This window comes from Nerophis ophidion, linkage group LG04 (genome assembly GCF_033978795.1).
Source record: "Nerophis ophidion isolate RoL-2023_Sa linkage group LG04, RoL_Noph_v1.0, whole genome shotgun sequence".
Lineage (NCBI taxonomy): Eukaryota > Metazoa > Chordata > Actinopteri > Syngnathiformes > Syngnathidae > Nerophis > Nerophis ophidion.
Genome location: NC_084614.1, coordinates 10,311,832 through 10,334,618, shown reverse-complemented (window position 1 = coordinate 10,334,618; position 22,787 = coordinate 10,311,832). Strand labels below are relative to the sequence as shown.

General features: G+C 41.3%; 1 protein-coding gene across 3 annotated transcripts in view; it reads right to left on the bottom strand.

Annotated features, from left to right (window-relative positions):
- Nucleotides 1-22,787, bottom strand: part of lg04h18orf21 (linkage group 04 C18orf21 homolog) — a 66,573-nt gene that overhangs the window by 29,141 nt on the left and 14,645 nt on the right. For all 3 annotated transcript variants that reach the window (XM_061897005.1, XM_061897007.1, XM_061897006.1), the window contains exons 2-3: nt 16,819-16,841; nt 14,006-14,226 (exon numbers count right to left, since the gene is read on the bottom strand). In XM_061897005.1, the coding sequence (XP_061752989.1) occupies nt 14,006-14,226; nt 16,819-16,841 (244 nt within the window). The remainder of the gene's footprint in view (nt 1-14,005; nt 14,227-16,818; nt 16,842-22,787) is intronic.

Here is a 22,787-nt window from a genome sequence, read left to right as displayed (position 1 = left end):
TTTTCCTTCTCCCCAAATTACTGGTTTTCCCGTAATTTCTCAGAGTTCCCCCCATTGACAATGACTAAGCACAATACAATCGATTGCACAATTCCCACATTTTTCATCCGATTCGAACCGTTCCACCATCCAAACACCCTGGACAATCAAACTACCGGGTTTAAAAAATTCCAGGAATTTCTCAAAGCCCTATTTTGCTTGAAAAATTTTACAGTCTACATTTTTCAACCGTTTTTGACCAATCCACCTTCAGAACATCCTCCTATTTTTTTTTTTCTGTTTGTACAAATTCACACTTTTCCCCAAATTTCAGGATTTCCAAAAATACCCATTTCCAAACTACCTATAACTACTATAATTCAAACTGTTACTAGGGTCAACATTTTTCAAACGTTTTTTCAGAAACTCAAGGTTTTCACAAAACTCTCAAATTTCCAGGAAATTCCCATTCAATTGAATGAACGTATTCAAAGTTATCAAATTTTGTAAATTCGCAAAGTTTTGATACCATTTTTTACCCAATTCCGACCTTTCAACCATCCATCCACACTACTCTTCACATATATCCAACACAAACCTGTTGTCCCTTTCCCCAAAATACTGGTTTCTCGGAATTTCTCAGAATTTTCACCCCGTTGACAATGACTAAGCACAATACGATCGATTGCATAATTCCCACATTTTTCATCCGATTCAAACTGTTCCACCATCCACAGACCCCACTCACCCTGGGCAATCAAACTATCGAGTTAAAAAATGCCAGAACATTTTCAAAGCCCTACTTTGCTGGAAAGTTTTCACAATCCACCTTCAGAACATTCCTCTCAGTTGGGAAAAAAAAATCCTCCTATGTTTTTTTCTGTTTGTACAAATTCACACTTTTCCCCAAATTCCAGGATTTACGAAAATACACATTTCTGAACTACCCATTCAGAATTCATAATGCTACTAGGGTCAACATTTTTCAACCAATTTTTCAGAAACTCAAGGTTTTCCCAAAACCCCCAAATTTCCCATTCAATTGAATGAACGTATTCAAAGTTATACAATTTGGTAAATTCACAAAGTTTTCATGCCATTTTCTACCCAATTCCGACCTTTCAACCATCCATCCACACTACTCTTCACATATATCCAACACAAACCTGTTTTCCCTTTCCCCAAATTACTGGTTTTCCCGGAATTTCTCAGAATTTTCCCCCCATTGACAATGACTAAGCACAATACAATCGATTGCACAATTCCCACATTTCTCGTCCGATTCGAACCGTTCCACCATCCACACACCCTGGACAATCAAACTACCGAGTCAAAAAAAATTCCAGGAATTTTTCAAAGCCCTATTTTGCTGGAAATTTTTCACAAAACACATTTTGATCTTATTTTTGTTCTTTTCGTACAGATTCACACTTTTCCCTAAATTCCAGGATTTCAAAAAATACCCATTTCGGAAATACCCACTTATTTCAGACTGTTCAACACTAGGTCAACATTTTTCAACCGATTTTTCCAAAACTCCCAAATTTCCAGGAAATTCCCATACAAATAAATGAACGTATTGAAAATTATTTACGTTTGTAATATTTTGATGCCATTTTTTTTATCCTATTTCGACATTTACTGAATCGAGAATCTGTTTGAATCAAAAACTATTCTGAATCGAATCGTTACCCCCAAGAATTTAATCATTTGATGCCCAATGATTCACAGCACAAGACATCAGCTCATTTAAAATGATGCAATACATTTATTTCATAAACGCAAACTATTCATGTTTGTTAAAGGCCTACTGAAATGAGATTTTCTTATTTAAACAGGGATAGGAGGTCCATTCTATGTGTCGTACTTGATTATTTCGCGAAAAAAAACAATTGCAACTTTTGGTCGCTAATAAAAAAGCCTTGCCTGTACCGGAAGTAGCAGACGATGTGCGCGTGACGTCACGGGTTGTGGAGCTCCTCACATCTGAACATTGTTTACAATCATGGCCACCAGCAGTGAGAGCGATTCGCACCGAGAAAGCGACGATTTCCCCATTAATTTGAGAGAGGATGAAAGATTTGTGGATGAGGAAAGTGAGAGTGAAGGACTAGAAAAAAAAAAAAGACTATACAGTGGGAGCGATTCAGATGTTATTAAACACATTTACTAAGATAATTCTGGAAAATCCCTTATCTTCTTATTGTGTTACTAGGTCGGCCCCGCACCTTTCTTCAGCACCATCTCTGCCCTTCGCAACGGACCCTCTTCGAAACACAAGTTTTCGAAATGATCGCTGCATAATACACTGTACTTTGTGTGTGTGGTCCAATCCAACCGTGTACGCTTGACCGCTCTGTTCCATAGTAAAGCTTCACCGTCATCTTTCGGGAATGTAAACAAGGAAACACCGGCTGTGTTTGTGTTGCTAAAGGCGGCCGCAATACACCGCTTCCCACCAACAGCTTTCTTCTTTGATGTCTCCATTATTCATTGAACACATTGCAAAAGATTCAGCAACACAGACGTCCATAATACTGTGGAATTATGCGATGAAAACAGACGACTTATAGCTGAGAACGATGCTGGAACGAAATGTCCTCTACGTCACGCGCACGCATCATCATACCGCGACGTTTCAGCAGGATACTGTCACAACGAGGCTTGGACATGGATTGTTTCTTCGATGCAGATGAGGATCAACACGAGCGAGGCGTGGACGTGAGTACATAGTTGTTTAGTATATAATATACATAAAAACAGGGAAAACAAAAACACTTGCTCAATGGCATGAAAGACAACTTAACTATAAACTTAAACAGCATGATGGCAAGACTAAAGACATGCACTGTGGCATAAATACATAAACTTAAGCGGCATGGAACTGTGGACGAGGGCGTGAAGGTTGGAACAGCATGGGTAGGGTGCGTGCGAGTGTGAAGATCCCAGGAAGAAGACAAGAAAAAGAGTGACTTAAATAGTTATGATCATTAGTGAAAACAGGTGTGAGGCTGAGAACAGGGACGTGACAGGTGAAAACTAATGAGTTGGCATGGAAACAAACAACACCAGGAAGTGCAAAACGTGACTAAATGTCCAAAAACTAAACATTGCATGACCAAAACATAACTTACAGGCGTGACGGATACTTCGGCACGAAATTTAAAATTGCAATTTAGTAAACTAAAAAGGCCGTATTGGCATGTGTTGCAATGTTAATATTTCATCATTGATATATAAACTATCAGACTGCGTGGTCGCTAGTAGTAGGTTTCAGTAGGCCTTTAGCACACACAAAAGCACCAATAATCAGTATCTTTGAGTACTGGTATTGATTGCCTGGTACCGGGAGTAAGATAGATGGACATTTTGGTGACGATATACGGTTTGGGTTCAGATGTTAACAGCAACCATCCGTAGTTGTAAATACAATTCTGCAAACTAACTGCAGAGGTCTTGAAAAAGAGGTCAACTTTGAAAAAAACGCTGACTCGCCGACACAATTAAGGCCCGCGCGGGCGCTCCCACGTGGTCCTTGTAACGAGGGCCTGCTGGAACACGCAGCTCCAGCCGGGGATCATTCCACTAATGCGCCTCCTCGTGTTGACGGCTTCAGCGCCAACAAATCACCCGCCCGTTATCAGCGTGGTGCCAACGGTTAATCTCCCCGTCTGCGGCGGCCAAATACCGCGGGGTGACTCGACTTTTATTGTCGGGGAAGCGAAGAGCGTCGCGTTCTACTGGCTTCATTGCTGAGTCTGAACGGTGCAGGTTCGCCGGTGCTGACGGCGCTTTTTTTTTTTTTAAAGCTTCCCTGAAGTCATCCACCTGGCTGGCAACGACTCGCCTGCAATAACATTGCTGGCCGACAGCGAGATGGGGAGAGGGTTGGCACCTCCATTAAAAAAACAAAAAAAAAACAACACACGCACGCACACAATAGAAAGCCACGGCAGAGCGTTAAAATGATATCAAAACATATCGCGATGGACATATAATATCAATAAAACATGCATTCGATAAAACATTCTATAAAGTATTTGGCCAGCCATCCAAATGATGAGAATCAGGTGTCCTAATCACTTGGCCCGGTGTATCAAATCAAGCACTTAGATTAGATTAGATAGTACTTTATTTATTCCGTCAGGAAAATTACAATTTTCAGCACAATCCCATTCAAGATCAGACAAACATTACAGGGAGACAGAACAGGATCGCTGACGGGTCTGCCGGCTTCCAGCGCCCCTTACAAAAAAGATGTCATACAGATAAAATAAAAAAATAAAAAATCGCTCTTAGCCTGGGCCCTGGAGTGGGGGTGCAGACTGAGGCCAAGGGAAAAAAAAACAACAACTCATAGCCATAGTATACATCCCTCTTAGGCATGGAGACTGTTTCTACAAACATTTGTGAAAGAATGGGCCGCTTTCGGTGATTTCCAGCGTGAAACTGTCATAGGACGCCACCTGTGCAACAAATCCGGTCGTGAAATTTCCTCGCTCCTAAATATTCCAAAGTCGACTTTATTACAAGAAAAGTGAAGGGGTTTGGGAACAACAGCAACTCAGCCACGTAAACTGACAAGAGACGTCAGCGGATGCTGAAGCGCATAGTGCAAAGACTTTATGCACAGTCAGTTGCTACAGAGCTCCAAACCTTTCAATTAGCCCACGTACAGTACGCAGAGAGCTTCATGGAATGGGTTTCCATGGCCGGGCAGCTGTATCTAAGCCATGGTGATGTATGGCTTAGATGGTGTATAGCATGTCGCCACTGGACTCTAGAGCAGTGGAGACTCCTTCTCTGGACTGATCCATCCATCTATCCATTTTCTGCCGCTAATTCCCTTTTTGGGGTCGCGGGGGGCGCTGGCGCCTATCTCAGCTACAATCGGACAAGTCGCCACCTCATTGCAGTCTCTGGACTGATGAATCATGCTTTCCCATCTGGCAATCTCACAGACCAGTCTGAGTTTGGAGGTTGCCAGGAGAACGCTACATTTCAGACTGCATTGTGCCGTGTGTGAAATTTGGTGGAGGAGGAATTATGGTGTGGGGTTGTTTTTCAGGAGTTGGCCCCCTTAGTTCCAGTGAAATGAAGGTTGAATGCTCCAGGATACCAAAACATTTTGGACGAATCCATGGGATGGCACTTCAAGTTCATATGTGAGTAAAGGCAGGTGGCCAAATACTTTTGGCAATATAGTGTGTATATATATATATATATATATATATATATATATATATATATATATATATATATATATATATATATATATATATATATATTACTTGACACTTATTGAAATATCTTGTGTGACATCATGCACAAAAGTGCACTTTATTTGTATTAAACTATTGTAGTGCCGTTCTGTACAAAAAGTGTGAAGTGAATTATATTTATATAGCGCTTTTTCTCTAGTGACTCAAAGCGCTTTACATAGTGAAACCCAATATCTAAGTTACATTCAAACCAGTGTGGGTGGCACTGGGAGCAGGTGGGTAAAGTGTCTTGCCCAAGGACACAACGGCAGTGACTAGGATGGCGGAAGCGGGAATCGAACCTGCAACCCTCAAGTTGCTGGCACGGCCACTCTACCAACCGTGCTATACTGCCCCACAAGTGCACTCTAATTTAGTGTTGTTTTAATATGTCATCTTAGTGACATCATGCACAAAAGTGCACTCATAGCTGGTTTTAAAATGTCTCTGACAATCTAGCACTTTTTTGTTTTGGCGGTGGTTTGGCTTCAGGCGGGAACATGTTCAACATTTATGCGGCAAAAGTGTTGCTACAAAAAGTAGCACCACTGCTAATGTAACATCATTTGAAAAGTCACCCGCTAGAAAATGAAGAGTGCTTGAAACTCCGCATGTCAACATCTCTGTTCGGTGCCACACCTATTAAAATACTGAACAGATGTTTATTGGGATAAAGTTAACATCTGTTCAGTATTTGAACATGAAAGTGTTGGATTGTGAAGCATTAGAAGCCACAAAATGCAACGGGTCCATCAGACCCACAAACGCTGGCTGAGTGACAACAATATAAAAATCACACAAGGGTTAAGGTATATTTGGGTTCATTAAGGCTAGCTAATTAGGGACAGAGGACCCTATTGTACTTCTAAGGTTTTATTATTATTATACCGCCGCCTCTTCGAGACACAGGACCCTATTGAATTTCTAAGGTTTTCTTATTATTAGGGACCGATGTCCCTTTGGGACAGAGGACCCTATTGATTTTCTAAGGTTTTATTATTATTATTATTATTATTAGGGACTGATGACCCTTTGGGACAGAGGACCCTATTGTATTTCTAAGGTTTTTTTTATTATTCTTTATTATTAGGGACCGAATGTCCCTTTGGGACAGAGGACCCTATTGTATTTCTAAGGTTTTATTATTATTCTTTATTATTAGGGACCGAATGTCCCTTTGGGACAGAGGACCCTATTGTATTTCTAAGGTTTTTATTATGATTATACCGCCGCCTCTATGAGCTGCAATTTGACCCCCTTAACATGCTTCAAAACTCACCAAATTTTACACACACATCAGGACTGGCGAAAATTACCATCTAATAAAAAAAAAAGAAAAACATTTAAAATTGCGCTCCAGCGCCCCTAGGAAAAAACACAGACAAAACTGCTTGTAACTTCCGTTAGGAATGTCGTAGAGACATGAAACAAAAGCCTCTATGTAGGTCTGACTTTGACCTGGATTTCATACAATGACCTCCTTCAGCAAAAATCAACAGGAAGTTGGGAAAAACCCCTTGAAAACAAAAGTTTCCTAAATTTTTGCCTCTTCGAGCTGTAATTTGACCCCCTTAAAATGCTTCAAAACTCACCAAACTGGACACACACATCAAGGCTGGCGAAAATTGCGATCTAATAAAAAAAAAAACCCCAATACTAGCTCTAGCGCCACCTAGGAATAAAACACAGACAAAACTGCTCCTAGGAAGAAAACACAGACAAAACTTCTTGTAACTTCCGGTACGAATGTCGTAGAGACATGAAACAAAAAAACTCCATGTAGGTCTCACTTAGACCTACATTTCATTCATTTACATCCTTCAGCAAAAATCAACTGGAAGTTGGCAATTACCCCTTCAAAACAAAAGTTTTGTAAAAACCTGTCACCTTTTTCAAACATTATCTCCTCTGAGCGCGTTTGTTGTGTCGGCTTCAAACTCGCACAGGAAAGACATTGAACCCTTCTGATTAAAAGTTGCGCAAAGAGTTTGTCTAACTGCTCCGGTTTTGATTTTACGAGCCTTCGAAGAACTGCTGCGCTGCTGCCGTCTCAAGATGGCCGCTTAAAAGCAGGAAGCACCAGCGTGACCACACAATGCAGAGAAGGTAGGTAATGTGCGGGTAAAGATATCTTGACTGGGTGACAGAAGAAGACACCAGTTTGACTCCAGGATACAGAGTAGGTAGGTAATGTGCAGGTAAAGATATGCTGTCTTGGTGATGGCAGGAAGCACCAGCGTGTATGGGTGAAAGAAAGAAGCACCAGTGTGACCCCAGGATGCAGGGAAGGTAGGTAATGTGCAGGTAAAGATATGTTGAATGGGTAAAGGCAGGAAACACCAGCAAAAGTCGGTCCCGTCCATCACTGCTTGCAGCTTTAATTTGACGTAGTTTGGAAATTTTTGTTGTTCTATTGTCAGATAATTTTTCTTAGTTCAAGTAAGGGGGGAATGGGAAAAATGCTGCTGTTGGTGAGCGAGGTCAGGAAGAGGCGTCGGCATGAATCGCCGAGAAAGGTTCGACCTCACGCCATTAAGGAAAGAAATGGTCCTTCGCGGAAAGGAAGCGTTTTGTCGCGGTCGGCTGATGTGTGCAACGTGTGACGTCACTGCGTGAAACCTCAGCTTGCATGAAAACACACAGGAGTCTTGCTGCCGGGAAAGAATAAATCCAGACAGGGAGGAGAACCTTCTCTCCTTCACTCCAAGTATGGCCTCGGCCTCAGTCTGCCGTCTAACAAAGGGCCGCAGCCATTGAAGATAAGGTGAGCAGCAGCCTTGTAGAGAAAAGATAAATGATCATGTTGATATGCACACCTCACACTGACACATGCACGGCCTTCAGCTACGTCTTTTTATGAGGGACGGGGGACGCTCTCCCTGCATGTTCTCAACTACTATTTTTATTGCGGCCTTGTACTGAACCCAGAGGTCTTGATGATGTTTTCACCATGCACTCATTTTTTGTACGGTGGGTAATAATTAGAGATGGTCACCGTTCCTGGGAATCCATATTGGTATTCAACAATACCAATTTTTGGTACTACTCTGTGTGTAGCCATTCATCCATCCATCCATCTATCTTCTTCTGCTTATCCGAGGTCGGGTCGCGGGGGCAGCAGCCTAAGCAGGGAAGGCCAGACTTCCCTCTCCCCAGCCACTTCGTCTAGCTCTTCCCGGGGGATCCCGAGGCGTTTCCAGGCCAGCCGGGAGACATAGTCTTCCCAACGTGTCCTGGGTCTTCCCCGTGGCCTCCAACCGGTCAGACGTGGGAGGTGTTCAGGTGGCATCCTCATCTGGCTCCTCTCAATGTGGAGGAGCAGCGGCTTTACTTTGAGTTCCTCCCGGATGACAGAGATTCTCACCCTATCCCGGCAGAGGAAGCTCATTTCGACCGCCTGTACCCGAGATCTTGTCCTTTCGGTCATAACCCACAGCTCATGACCATAAGTGAGGATTGGAACATAGATAGAGCGGTAAATTGAGAGCTTTGCCTTCCGGCTCAGCTCCTTCTTCACTACAATGGATCGATACGGCGTCCGCATTACTGAAGACGCCGCACCGATCCGCCTGTCGATCTCACGATCCACTCTTCCCTCACCCGTGAACAAGACGCCGAGGTACTTGAACTCCTCCACATGGGGCAGGGTCTCCTCCCCAACCCGGAGATGGCACTCCAATTTTAATTATTTGATAGCAACTTTTTTGATGTAACATTTTAAAATAATCCGATTATGATCACTGTGCTATTTGGTCGTTATACCTTCTTTTCTTGTTATACCTTCTCCACTGTGTAGGATGGGAAGCAACATGAAAGTGTTCTGTTTCTTTGATGTATCGTAATCAACAGAATTATTTTGTTTTGACCCGAGAATTACGGAGGAGAGAGAAAGCAGGATCTGCCCAAGTTTCAGGTACTTATTTATTTGAACTCTTTTACAACCTTTTCTTTGAACCGACCTTTTCTTTGGAACTGTTTTGCAATCAAAGGCGACGGCAGTGTACGACCTCCGTACCTTTAGAAACAGCTGTTGCCATGTAATCAGGGAAACTCCAAATAAAAGAGGAGGCGTACAATATTTCGGCAGAGCGTTATGACAATGTACAAGGGTACAGATGTACACATTTCTCCTCACTGAGCCAAATTGAATTCTGTCTCTGTTGGTTTCCTTGCTTCTTGTCTTGTTTAATAGATGTCATCAGTGTTTGAACCTGACAGGACACATTGCAATAAATCTGATAACAATACAAATAGCCGATAAACAAAATAAAAGAAATGCTCAAAAGAGGCCAGATTACGTGTACTGTCCTGGAAGTGGGATAGGGTGAATAAATCAAGCGCTCCTCTACCCTCGCTGGTAAATGTCCCCGGAGCTCATTGTAAACAAACATGGCGTCAATCATGTGGGACTTGCTTTATGCACCAAAAGTTCTGCAAACACTCCGCGGGGATGGGGGGAAAAAAACATTGTGCTTCAACACATCAAACCTTATCGGCCACCTGCAACACCAGCATCATTAAAGGCCTACTGAAATGAGATGTTCTTATTTAAACGGGGATAGCAGGTCCAGTCTATGTCTCATACTTGATCATTTCGCGATATTGCCATATTTTTGCTGAAAAGATTTAGTAGAGAACATCCACGATAAAGTTCGCAACTGGAGAAAAGCCCTGCCTCTACCGGAAGTCGCAGACGATGACGTCACCCGTTGAGGGATCCTCACATATTCACATTGTTTATAATGGGAGCCTCCACAAAAAGTGCTATTCGGACCGAGAAAACGACAATTTCCCCATTAATTTGAGCGAGGATGAAAGATTCGTGTCTGAGGATATTGATAGCGACGGACTAGAAAAAAATAAATAAATAAAAACAAGATTGCAATTGCGTTGCATTGAGACGGATTCATATGTTTTTAGAGACATTTACTAAGATAATTCTAGGAAATCCCTTATCTTTCTATTGTGTTGCCAGAGTTTTAGTGAGTTTAACAGTACCTGATAGTCGGAAGTGTACGTCCACGGCCGGGTGTTGACGCGCAGTGTCTCGGGGGAGTCGACGGCAGCTGATCTCCGGTAAGAAGCGACTTTTTAAGCACAATATTCTCACCGAAACCTGCTGGTTGACAAGTGGTCGGGATCCATGTCCGCTGTGATCCATAGGAAAGTTTCAACTCCGTGGATTTTAAACAAGGAATCACCGTGTGTTTGTGTGGCTAAAGGCTAAAGCTTCCCAACTCCATCTGGCTACTTTAACTTCTCCAATATTAATTGAACAAATTGCAAAAGATTCAGCAACACAGATATCCAAAATACTGTGTAATTATGCCGTTAAAGCAGACAACATTTAGCTGTGTGTGTGCAGCGCTCATACTTCCTAAAAACCTGTGACGTCTTGCGTACACGTCATCATTACTCCACGTTTTCAAGACGGAATTCCCGGGAAATTTAAAATTGCAATTTAGTAAACTAAAAAGGCCGTATTGGCATGTGTTGCAATGATAATATTTCATCATTGATATATAAACTATCAGACTGCGTGGTCGCTAGTAGTGGCTTTCAGTAGGCCTTTAACGACGTGTTTTGAAAGCTTACAAAGACTGCCACAAAGAAAGGTGTGCACAAACTACACTTTAGTCCACATTTAAATAAACAAACATAATATTTGCACATTAGAACATGTTATATTGCATCAACATCCTATAAGTGAAAGCTCGCAAGAAGGTGGATGCGGCGTCGCATGCCAGGGCCTCGATTTGTTGGCCCCTAAGGAGGTTAAAAATACCCGTCGAGGCGGTGATGGGGGCAGAAAGGGTGTATCGGCTTACGAGGAAGTCACGTGAGGAAAATACTCCACAAACAAGCGAGGGGGAGAGGGATTGTGCACAGTCTTGGGGATAAGTGTCAAGAGTGAGGAAGAGACAGCAGGAGACAGGCCAGTGCACCAGGAGAGGGGGAGTTGTGGGCAGACGCACAAACGAAACCAAAAATAAACAAATAGCATTGAGGCTTCAGCAAAACCAAACTAGAACTGAACTGGCCGCAAAGTAAACAAAAACGGAATGCTGGACGACAGCAAAGACTTGCAGCGTGTGGAGCAGACGGCGTCCACAAAGTACATCCGTACATGACAACACCAATACAGGAGTGCACGACAATAACTAAAACACTACATACAGGAAAAGAAAAGTCAGGGGGTGACGTGACAGGTCATGACAGTACACCTACTTTGAGACAAGAGCTATAGTAATGCAAGCTTTGTTATGGTTTGAATTCCATCCATCCATCCATTTTCTGCCTCTTGTCCCTTTTGGGGTTGCGTGGGGGTGGGGGGCTGGAGCCCATTTCAGCTGCATTACAGATGAAGGCGGGGTACACCCTGGACAAGTTGCCACCTCATCACAGGGCCGACCCAGATAGACAGACAACATTCACACTCACATTCACACACTAGGGCCCATTTTTAGTGTTGCCAACCAACTTATCCCCAGGTGCATGTCTTTGGAGGTGGGAGGAAGCCCGGGATTGAACTCAGGACCTTCGTATTGTGAGGCAGACGCACTAACAAGACCAAAAATTAACAAAAAGCATTGAGGCTTAAGCAAAACCAAACTAGAACTGAACTGGCTGCAAAATAAACAAAAATGGAATGCTGGACGACAGCAAAGACTTGCAAAGTACATCCGTACATGACAACACCAATACAGGAGCGCACGACAAGAACTAAAACACTACATACAGAAAAAAATAAGTCAGGGGGTGACGTGACAGGTCATGACAGTACATCTACTTTGAGACAAGAGCTATAGTGATGCATGCCTGGTTATGGTTTGAATTCCATTTATCCATCCATTTTCTGCCTCTTGTCCCTTTTGGGGTTGCGTGGGGATGCTGGAGCCTATCTCAGCTGCATTCGGGCGGACAAGTCGCCACCTCATCACAGGGCCGACCCAGATAGACAGAAAACATTCACACTCACATTCACACACTAGGGCCCATTTTTAGTGTTGCCAACCAACCTATCCCCAGGTGCATGTCTTTGGAGTTGGGAGGAAGCCCGGTATTGAACTCAGGACCTTCGTATTGTGAGGCAGACGCACTAACAAAACCAAAAATTAACAAAAAGCATTGAGGCTTAAGCAAAACCAAACTAGAACTGAACTGGCTGCAAAGTAAACAAAAATGGAATGCTGGACGACAGCAAAGACTTGCAGCGTGTGGAGCAGACGGCGTCCACAAAGTACATCCGTACATGACAACACCAATACAGGAGTGCACGACAAGAACTAAAACACTACATAAAGAAAAAAAAAAGTCAGGGGGTGACGTGACAGGTCATGACAGTACACCTACTTTGAGACAAGAGCTATAGTGATGCATGCCTGGTTATGGTTTGAATTCCATCCATCCATCTATATTCTGCCTCTTGTCCCTTTTGGGGTTGCGTGGGGGTGCTGGAGCCTATCTCAGCTGCATTCGGGCGGAAGGCAGTGCACACTCTGGACAAGTCGCCACCTCGTCACAGGGCCAACACAGATAGACAGACAACATTCACACTCACATTCACACACTAAGGCCCATTTTTAGTGTTGCCAATCAACCTATCCCCGGGTGCATGTCTTTGGAGGTGGGAGGAAGCCCGGGATTGAACTCAGGACCTTCGTATTGTGAGGCAGACGCACTAACAAGACCAAAAATTAACAAAAAGCATTGAGGCTTAAGCAAAACCTAACTAGAACTGAACTGGCTGCAAAATAAACAAAAATGGAATGCTGGACGACAGCAAAGACTTGCAGCGTGTGGAGCAGACGGCGTCCACAAAGTACATCCGTACATGACAACAGCAATACAGGAGTGCACGACAAGTACTAAAACACTACATAAAGAAAAAAATAAGTCAGGGGGTGACGTGACAGGTCATGACAGTACATCTACTTTGAGACAAGAGCTATAGTGATGCATGCCTGGTTATGGTTTGAATTCCATCCATCCATCCATTTTCTCCCTCTTGTCCCTTTTGGGGTTGCGTGGGGGTGCTGGAGCCTATCTCAGCTGCATTCGGGCGGAAGGCAGTGCACACCCTGGACAAGTCGCCACCTCGTCACAGGGCCAACACAGATAGACAGACAACATTCACACTCACATTCACACACTAGGGCCCATTTTTAGTGTTGCCAACCAACCTATCCCCAGGTGCATGTCTTTGGAGTTGGGAGGAAGCCCGGTATTGAACTCAGGACCTTCGTATTGTGAGGCAGACGCACTAACAAAACCAAAAATTAACAAAAAGCATTGAGGCTTATGCAAAACCAAACTAGAACTGAACTGGCCGCAAAGTAAACAAAAACGGAATGCTGGACGACAGCAAAGACTTGCAGCGTGTGGAGCAGACGGCGTCCACAAAGTACATCCGTACATGACAACACCAATACAGGAGTGCACGACAAGAACTAAAACACTACATACAGAAAAAAACAAGTCAGGGGGTGACGTGACAGGTCATGACAGTACACCTACTTTGAGACAAGAGCTATAGTGATGCATGCTTGGTTATGGTTTGAATTCATATCAGACTTTTTACTGTCAATATCGACTACTGAGTTTCATTTTTTAATGTTTTCTGCTGGTGGTGTGCCTCTGGATTTTTTCAATGAAAAACACGTTCCTTGGCTCAGAAAAGGTCGAAAAACACTGATGTACAGTAACTAGAAAAAAAAAAAATGCTACCACGTTGGCAGCAGTTGAATAACTTTAGCCCGACTTACCAGCACCGAGGCCGACTTGTGAAAGCGGTTGAGCAGACGTCTGTGCGCCACGCTGAGTGTTTTCCCCCTGGCTCTCCTGCGTAGGACCCTCTGCAGCCTCACGGACGGCTGCCGCTTGGGTCGCAGCCTCACGCGGTGGTTGTCGGGCCGCCGCCACTGATAGCAGTGCTCGCACACAGCGACCTGGTCGATTGCGGGTGGCGGTGCATCCTCTTCGGTCTCTGAGGGGACAGAAAGTGTGTAGCAAACACCCGGGCGGACCAACGTGTCGTTCCTACACAACAACTCACGTAACCTAGTTAAGCGGAAAAAAGTAGTAAACAGAACACTCATTTAGCACATCAACACTGAGGCTCCAGCGCCATGTTCTGTTTACTACTGACTCCGATACCGAGTCATATATATATATATATATATATATATATATATATATATATATATATATATATATATATATATATATATATATATATGTATATATAACATTAGGGGACGGCGTGGCGCGGTTGGGAGAGTGGCCGTGCCAGCAATCTGAGGGTTACTGGTTCAATCCCCACCTTCTCCCAACCTAGTCACGTCCGTTGTGTCCTTGAGCAAGACACTTCACCCTTGCTCCTGATGGGTCCTGGTTAAGGGCCTTGCATGGCAGCTCTCGCCATCAGTGTGTGAATGTGTGTGTGAATGTGGAAAAAGTGTCAAAGAATTTGAGGACCTTGAAGGTAGAAAAGCGCTATACAAGTATGACCCATATCGGTCTAAAAAAAAAAAAAAAGAAAATTGTAAAATGTAAGAAAATAAAGAGCAAAAAATTTGAATGTCATGAGAAAATGCTGGACATTTTAAGAAAGTAAATAATAATAGTCACCCACAACACAAAGTTTTGTCTTTATAACCTCTAAAGGCCTAGTGGCCACGTGTGTGGACAGCACCTTTAAGCTCGTATTTCCAAAATTGTGTACACTACTGAATTGGGGTCTTATGGCCACTTATGTGGACAAATAGCAAAGATAAATAAAAAAAATAAAAAAGCATGTAAACAAACAGCTTGGGCCTTAAGAGGTTAAATATACATAGTATCTGTATTTAGATAATTTTTTTAATAAAAAAAATAATAAAAAAAAGCTAAATAATTGCTTGTTCAATGTGCAGCCCTCTACACTTTAAAAATGTTTTTCATTCCTAAATGGGAATATAATAACAGTAAAAATGTTCGAAAAATTTGCTTAAAAAATTTAGAAAAAGCTGAAATATTTTAACTAATAATTATATAATGATAAACTTAGTCACTTACAACACGTTTTGTCTTTAAATATATATAATATCTATTTTAGCATTTTTTTTTAAATAAAAACAAAAAACAAAATACTTGATTGTTCAGTATGTAACTCTTGGGGGGAAAAAAAAGTTTAGACACCCCTCATCGGAAATATTATAAGCTTTCAAAATAAAATTAAATATACCTAAAATATAAACAAAATTAAGTTAAATTGTGTATTAAAAATAAAATATTACTAACTTATGAAAAAATATACATTAAGATGGCAACCACAATAATAAACACTGTTAAATGTGTACCTGAACATTAAAACTGTCCTACAGGCAGACTTTTTGACTAGGTTATACAGTTACACAATCGTAATAATAATAATGTGCCACGTTATACACTTAAAAAAAATACATATTCTTAAATGGGAATATAATAACAGTAAAAATGTACGAAAAAATTGCTAAATTTTTGGGGAAATAGCTGAAATATTCTAACTAATAATTGATAATAATAAACCTACAAAACATTTTGTCTTTAAATATATATAATATCGATTTTAGCATTATTTTTTTAAATAAAAAAAAATATCAAAATACTTGAATGTTCAGTATGCAACCATTTTGGAAACAAAGTTTAGACACCCATCATTGGAAACACAAGTTCTCAAAATAAAATAAAATATACCTAAAATATAAACAAAATTAAATTGTGTTTTCAAAAATAAAACATTACTAACTTATGAAAAAATATATATAAAAAATCGCAACCACAATAATAAACGCTGTTAAATTTGTACCTGAAAAATAAAACTGTCCGACAGGCAGAATTTTTGACTAGGTTATATAATATAATAACCGTAAAAATGTACAAAAATGTTGCAAAAAAAATGGACAAAAAGCTTAAATATTTTATCTAATAATTAATAATAATAAATTTAATCAAACACCAACACGTTTTGTCCATAAATATACATAATATTTGTTTTAACATTTATCTTATTAAAAATGTATCAAAATATTTGACTGTTCAGTATGGGAGAAAAGTTTAGACGCCCATCATCTGAAATATTGGAAGCTGTCAAAATAAAAAATACGTAAAATATGAACAAAGTTTAGTAAAATTTTTATAGAAAAATGTAATATTACTAACGTATGAATTAATTTAAAAAATGACAACCCCCATAATAAACATGGTGTAAATTAGTAACTGAACATTACAATTTTCGGACACGCAGATTTTTTTTATATTTTTTATATTAATAATTAATTGCGAAATGGGGTAAAAAAAAAAGAAAAAGTAAAAAGAGAAAAGAGCAAACAAAATCGATATGTGATGGGAAAAATATGAAACAATTTTGCTAATAATTAACAATTAATAAACTTAGCCACCAATAATACAAAGCTGACACAAATTTGGCCCCCGCATACTTTATATCAAAAGTATCGATATTTTGATTTGACAATCGATATTAGGGCATAAAGTAATGGTATCGATATTTAAGTATCGATCTGCATATCACTAATAAGAAAAACATTTCTTGACTTACCCATTTGCGTGAAATGCTGCTCGCTGGGGAAGAACAAGAGGAGAAAAACAAAAATTAAAAGTCACACCAATGAAACATTTTAAGCATGATTGCACAGAAGAGTGCTATTAAATGTGCTTTTTTGAGTCGTGCTGGGCGATATGGTTGAAAACCGTATCACGATACAAGTGCTTCATATCGGTCCATATTGATAATTACTCATGTTTTCTATAACCCATGAAAAATAAGGAGCAGGAGAAAAATATATGAAACATAAACAACTTGTTGATTAAAATCCCTTCAGCCATCAAGGCAGACAGGAAATGTCAACACAAGCGTGGAAAACACTCAAACAAGGTCAACTAAATATTAAAATCACATTGAACACTTAACAATAAGGAATATAATAGAAATGCTTCATAAAGTGCAAGAAAATTGTGTTAAGTGTGAAAATGTAAACAGAGAAGAACTATTTTCTGCAGGTTTAGTGTCAGGAAACTAGAGCTGTGCTCTAAAGGGTGAGCATGCAGTCTTGGTGGGGACGAGCGCTTTGCATCATTTACAGACCACATGGGTCTGACTACGGTCCTTTTAAAAAAAACAACAAATAAAACAACCCTAAAAGTGCCATACAGTCCAGGTGACCTTTTCTCTTTTATCCACAATTTTTTCATTTTTTTCTTTCTCTTCTCACTCCATGCAAAGAATTAACCGCCAGACAACCAAACTTTATAGTTGATAACACAAACCCCAAAACAAGTAAAGTTGTCATATTCTATAAATGGCAAATAAAAACAAAATACAATAATTTGCAAATCATTTTCAAACAATATTCAATGGAATAGACTGCAAAGAAAATATATTTAACGTTGCATATATTAATTCATTTGGAATTTAATGCCAGCAGCATGTTTCAAAAAAGCTGGCACAAGTGGCAAAATGAAACGGAGAAAGTTGAGGAATGCTCATCAAACACTTATTTGGAGCATCCCACAGGTGAACGGGATAATTGGGAACAGGTGGGTGCCATGATTGGGTATAAAAGCAGCTTCCATGAATTGCTCAGTCATTCACAAACGGTTTAGCTCGGTTGGTAGAGTGGCCGTGCCAGCAACTTGAGGGTTGCAGGTTTGATTCCCGCTTCCGCCATCCTAGTCACTGCCGTTGTGTCCTTGGGCAAGACATTTTACCCACCTGCTTCCAGTGCCACCCACACTGGTTTGAATGTAACTTAGATATTGGGTTTCACTATGTAAAGCGCTTTGAGTCACTTGAGAAAAAGCGCTATATAAATATAATTCACTTCACAAACAAGGATGGGGCGAGGGTGACCACTTTGTCAACAAATGCCTGAGCAAATTGTTTAAGAACAACATTTCTCAACCAGCTATTGCACGGAATTTAGGGATTTCACCATCCACGCTCCGTAATATCATCAAAAGGTTCAAAGAATCTGGAGAAATCACTGCACGTAAGCGAAGATATTAAGGACCTTGGATCCCTCAGTTGGTACTGCATCAAAAAGCGACATCAGTGTGTAAAGGATATCACCACACTTCAGAAAACAACTGTCAGTAACTACAGTTGGTCGCTACATCAGTAAGTGCAAGTTTAAGCCCTACTATGCAAAGCCACGGCCATTTATCAACAACACCCAGGAACGCCGCCGGCTTCGCTGGGCCCGAGTTCATCTAGGATGGACCGATGCAAAGTGGAAAAGTGTTCTGTGGTCTGACATGGCCACATTTCAACTTGTTTTTGGGAAACTGTGGACGTTGTGTCCTCTGGACAAAAAAGATCCGGACTGTTCTAGGCCCAAAGTGTAAAAGCCAGGATCTGTGATGGTGGGTAACTTACACATCTGTGCCAACTTTTTTGCTATGTGTTGCTGCCATGAACTACTAAGTAAATGATTATTTGCAAAAATAAAAGAAGTTTCTCAGTGTGAACATGAAATATCTTCTCTTTGAAGTCAATTCAATTGAATATAAGTTGAAAACGATTTGCAAATCATTGCATTCTATTTTTATTTACCATTTACACAACGGGACAACTTCACTGCTTTTGGAGTTTGTAGATAAATATAATAGTTCATACATGTGACTGCTACTAGTTCGCCACAGCAGAATGTCCCTAAATTGCTTGCGTATATGTTTTGGGACGGAGGGAATCAAACTCAGGGTGTTTTTTCAGCAGCTCCTTAAAAAAAAAGAGCAGAGACTGAAAGTCTTGCTGGAAACCAAAAATGAACCCCCGGACATGAGAAGAATAATAAAGAAGCCAGACTATGAATCAAAGCACCGAGAATGACAGGAGATCCAAGATTCCAAAATAAAAGTGGGCCCGCGCCAAACAAAACATGGCGGCCAGCCAAAACATCCCGACTGTCACCGCGAACTAAGCCGGCGCTAAAGTTAGCCGCGGCTTTCAGTCAATGGAGATTACTTTGGCGGCACGTGCAGCCGGGAGGTGCAGTTCCATCTGCCGCTGAGACCCTGCTCGGATTCTTGACAAGTCCGACTTACTCGCCCTTTGGTCTTGTCTGGCACTGGCAGAATTAAACGGTCGCTTTATTTGACGATCACAGCAGCTTTATGCACCCAACTGTATCATTTTCGGTGTTGATCAGGACCCCGGGATGCAAAGACAGCAGGCGAAGTGCGTGCAAAATGTATTTAAGGACAAAAACAAACAAGATTGCACACAGGAAGTACGGGAAAAGCCATTTTGGTGGTGCAAAGTGTAATATTTGAGTAATCATGGATGTGGACTTGTGGCCATGGATGAAGTGCTAGCTGTCCAGAGTCGGTTGGGGACGTCTCTGCGCTGCTGACCTGTCTCCGCTTGGGATGGTCTCCTGCTGGCCCCACTATGGACTGGACTCTCACTATTTTTTTAGTTCCACTACAGACTGGACTCTCACTATTATATTAGATCCACTATGGACTGGACTCTCAGAATATTATGTTAGATCCACTATGGACTGGACTCTCGCAATATTATGTTAGATCCACTATGGACTGGACTCTCACTATTATGTTAGATCCACTATGGACTGGACTCTCACTATTATGTTAGATCCAGTATGGAGTGGAATCTCACACTATTATGCTAGATCCAGTTTGGACTGGACTCTCACTATTATGTTAGTTCCACTATGGATTGGACTCTCACAATATAATGTTAGATTCACTATGGACTGGACTCTAACACTATTATGTTAGATCCACTATGGACTGGACTCTCACTATTATGCTAGATCCACTATGCACTGGACTCTCACTATTATGTTAGATCCACTATGGACTGGACTCTGACACTATTATGTTAGATCCACTATGGACTGGACTCTGACACTATTATATTAGATCCACTATGGACTGGACTCTCACTATTATGCTAGATCCACTATGCACTGGACTCTCACTATTATGTTAGATCCACTATGGACTGGACTCTGACACTATTATGTTAGATCCACTATGGACTGGACTCTGACACTATTATGTTAGATCCACTATGGACTGGACTCTCACTATTATGTTAGATCCAATATGGACTGGACTCTGACACTATTTTGTTAGTTCCACTACAGACTGGACTCTCACTATTATATTAGATCCACTATGGACTGGACTCCCACAATATTATGTTAGATCCACTATGGACTTGACTCTCGCAATATTATGTTAGATCCACTATGGACTGGACTCTTAGTATTATGTTAGATCCACTATGGACTGGACTCTCACTATTATGTTGGATCCACTATGGACTGGACTCTCACTATTATGTTAGATCCACTATGGACTGGACTCTCACAAAATTATGTTAGATCCACTATGGACTGGACTCTCGCAATATTATGTTAGATCCACTATGGACTGGACTCTCACTATTATGTTAGATCCACTACAGACTGGACTCTCACTATTATGTTAGATCCACTATGGACTGGACTCTCACTATTATGTTAGATCCACTATGGACTGGACTCTCACTATTATGTTAGATCCACTATGGACTGGACTCTCACACTATTATGTTAGATCCACTACGGACTGGACTCTCACACTATTATGTTAGATCCACTACGGACTGGACTCTCACTATATGTTGGATCCACTATGGACTGGACTCTCACACTATTATGTTGGATCCACTATGGACTGGACTCTCACACTATTATGTTAGATCCACTATGGACTGGACTCTCACTATTATGCTAGATCCAGTTTGGACTGGACTCTCACTATTATGTTAGTTCCACTTTGGATTGGACTCTCACAATATAATGTTAGATCCACTATGGACTGGACTCTCACTATTATGCTAGATCCACTATGGACTGGACTCTGACACTATTATGTTAGATCCACTATGGACTGGACTCTGACACTATTATGTTAGATCCACTATGGACTGGACTCTGACACTATTATGTTAGATCCACTATGGACTGGACTCTCACTATTATGTTAGATCCAATATGGACTGGACTCTGACACTATTTTGTTAGTTCCATTACAGACTGGACTCTCACTATTATATTAGATCCACTATGGACTAGACTCTCTCACTATTATGTTAGATCCACTATGGACTGGACTCTCACTTTTATGTTAGGTCCACTATGGACTGGACTCTCACACTACTATGTTAGATGCACTACAGACTGGACTCTCACAATTATGTTGGATCCACTATGGACTGGACTCTCACTATTAAGTTAGATCCACTATGGACTGGACTCTCACATTATTATGTTAGATCCACTATGGACTGGACTCTCACACTAGTATGTTAGATCCACTACAGACTGGACTCTCACTATTATGTTAGATCCACTATGGACTGGATTCTCACACTATTATGTTAGATCCACTACAGACTGGACTCTCACTGTTATGTTAGATCTACTATGGACTGGACTCTCACTATTATGTTAGATCCACTATGGACTGGACTCTCACTATTATGTTAGATCCACTACAGACTGGACTCTCACAATTATGTTAGATCCACTATGGACTGGACTCTCACTTGTATGTTAGATCCACTATGGACTAGACTCTCTCACTATTATGTTAGATCCACTATGGACTGGACTCTCACGTTTATGTTAGATCCACTATGGACTGGACTCTCACACTACTATGTTAGATGCACTACAGACTGGACTCTCACAATTATGTTAGATCCACTATGGACTGGACTCTCACACTATTATGTTAGATCCACTATGGACTGGACTCTCACACTATTATGTTAGATCCACTATGGACTGGACTCTCACTATTATGTTAGATCCACTATGGACTGGACTCTCACTATTATGTTGGATCCACTATGGACTGGACTCTCACTATTATGTTAGATCCACTACAGACTGGACTCTCACAATTATGTTAGATCCACTATCAATCAATCAATCAATGTTTACTTATATAGCCCTAAATCACTAGTGTCTCAAAGGGCTGCACAAACCACTACGACATCCTCGGTAGGCCCACATAAGGGCAAGGAAAACTCACACCCAGTGGGACATCGGTGACAATAATGACCCAGTGGGACGTCGGTGACAATGATGACTATGAGAACATGATACTGTGAAAGATCAATCCATAATGGATCCAACACAGTCGCGAGAGTCCAGTCCAAAGCGGATCCAACACAGCAGCGAGAGTCCCGTTCACAGCGGAGCCAGCAGGAAACCATCCCAAGAGGAGGCTGATCAGCAGCGCAGAGATGTCCCCAGCCGATACACAGGCGAGCAGTACATGGCCACCGGATCGGACCGGACTCCCTCCACAAAGGAGAGTGGGACATAGAAGAAAAAGAAAACAAACGGCAGATCAACTGGTCTGAAAAGGGAGTCTATTTAAAGGCTAGAGTATACAAATGAGTTTTAAGGTGAGACTTAAATGCTTCTACTGAGGTAGCATCTCGAACTGTTACCGGGAGGGCATTCCAGAGTACTGGAGCCCGAA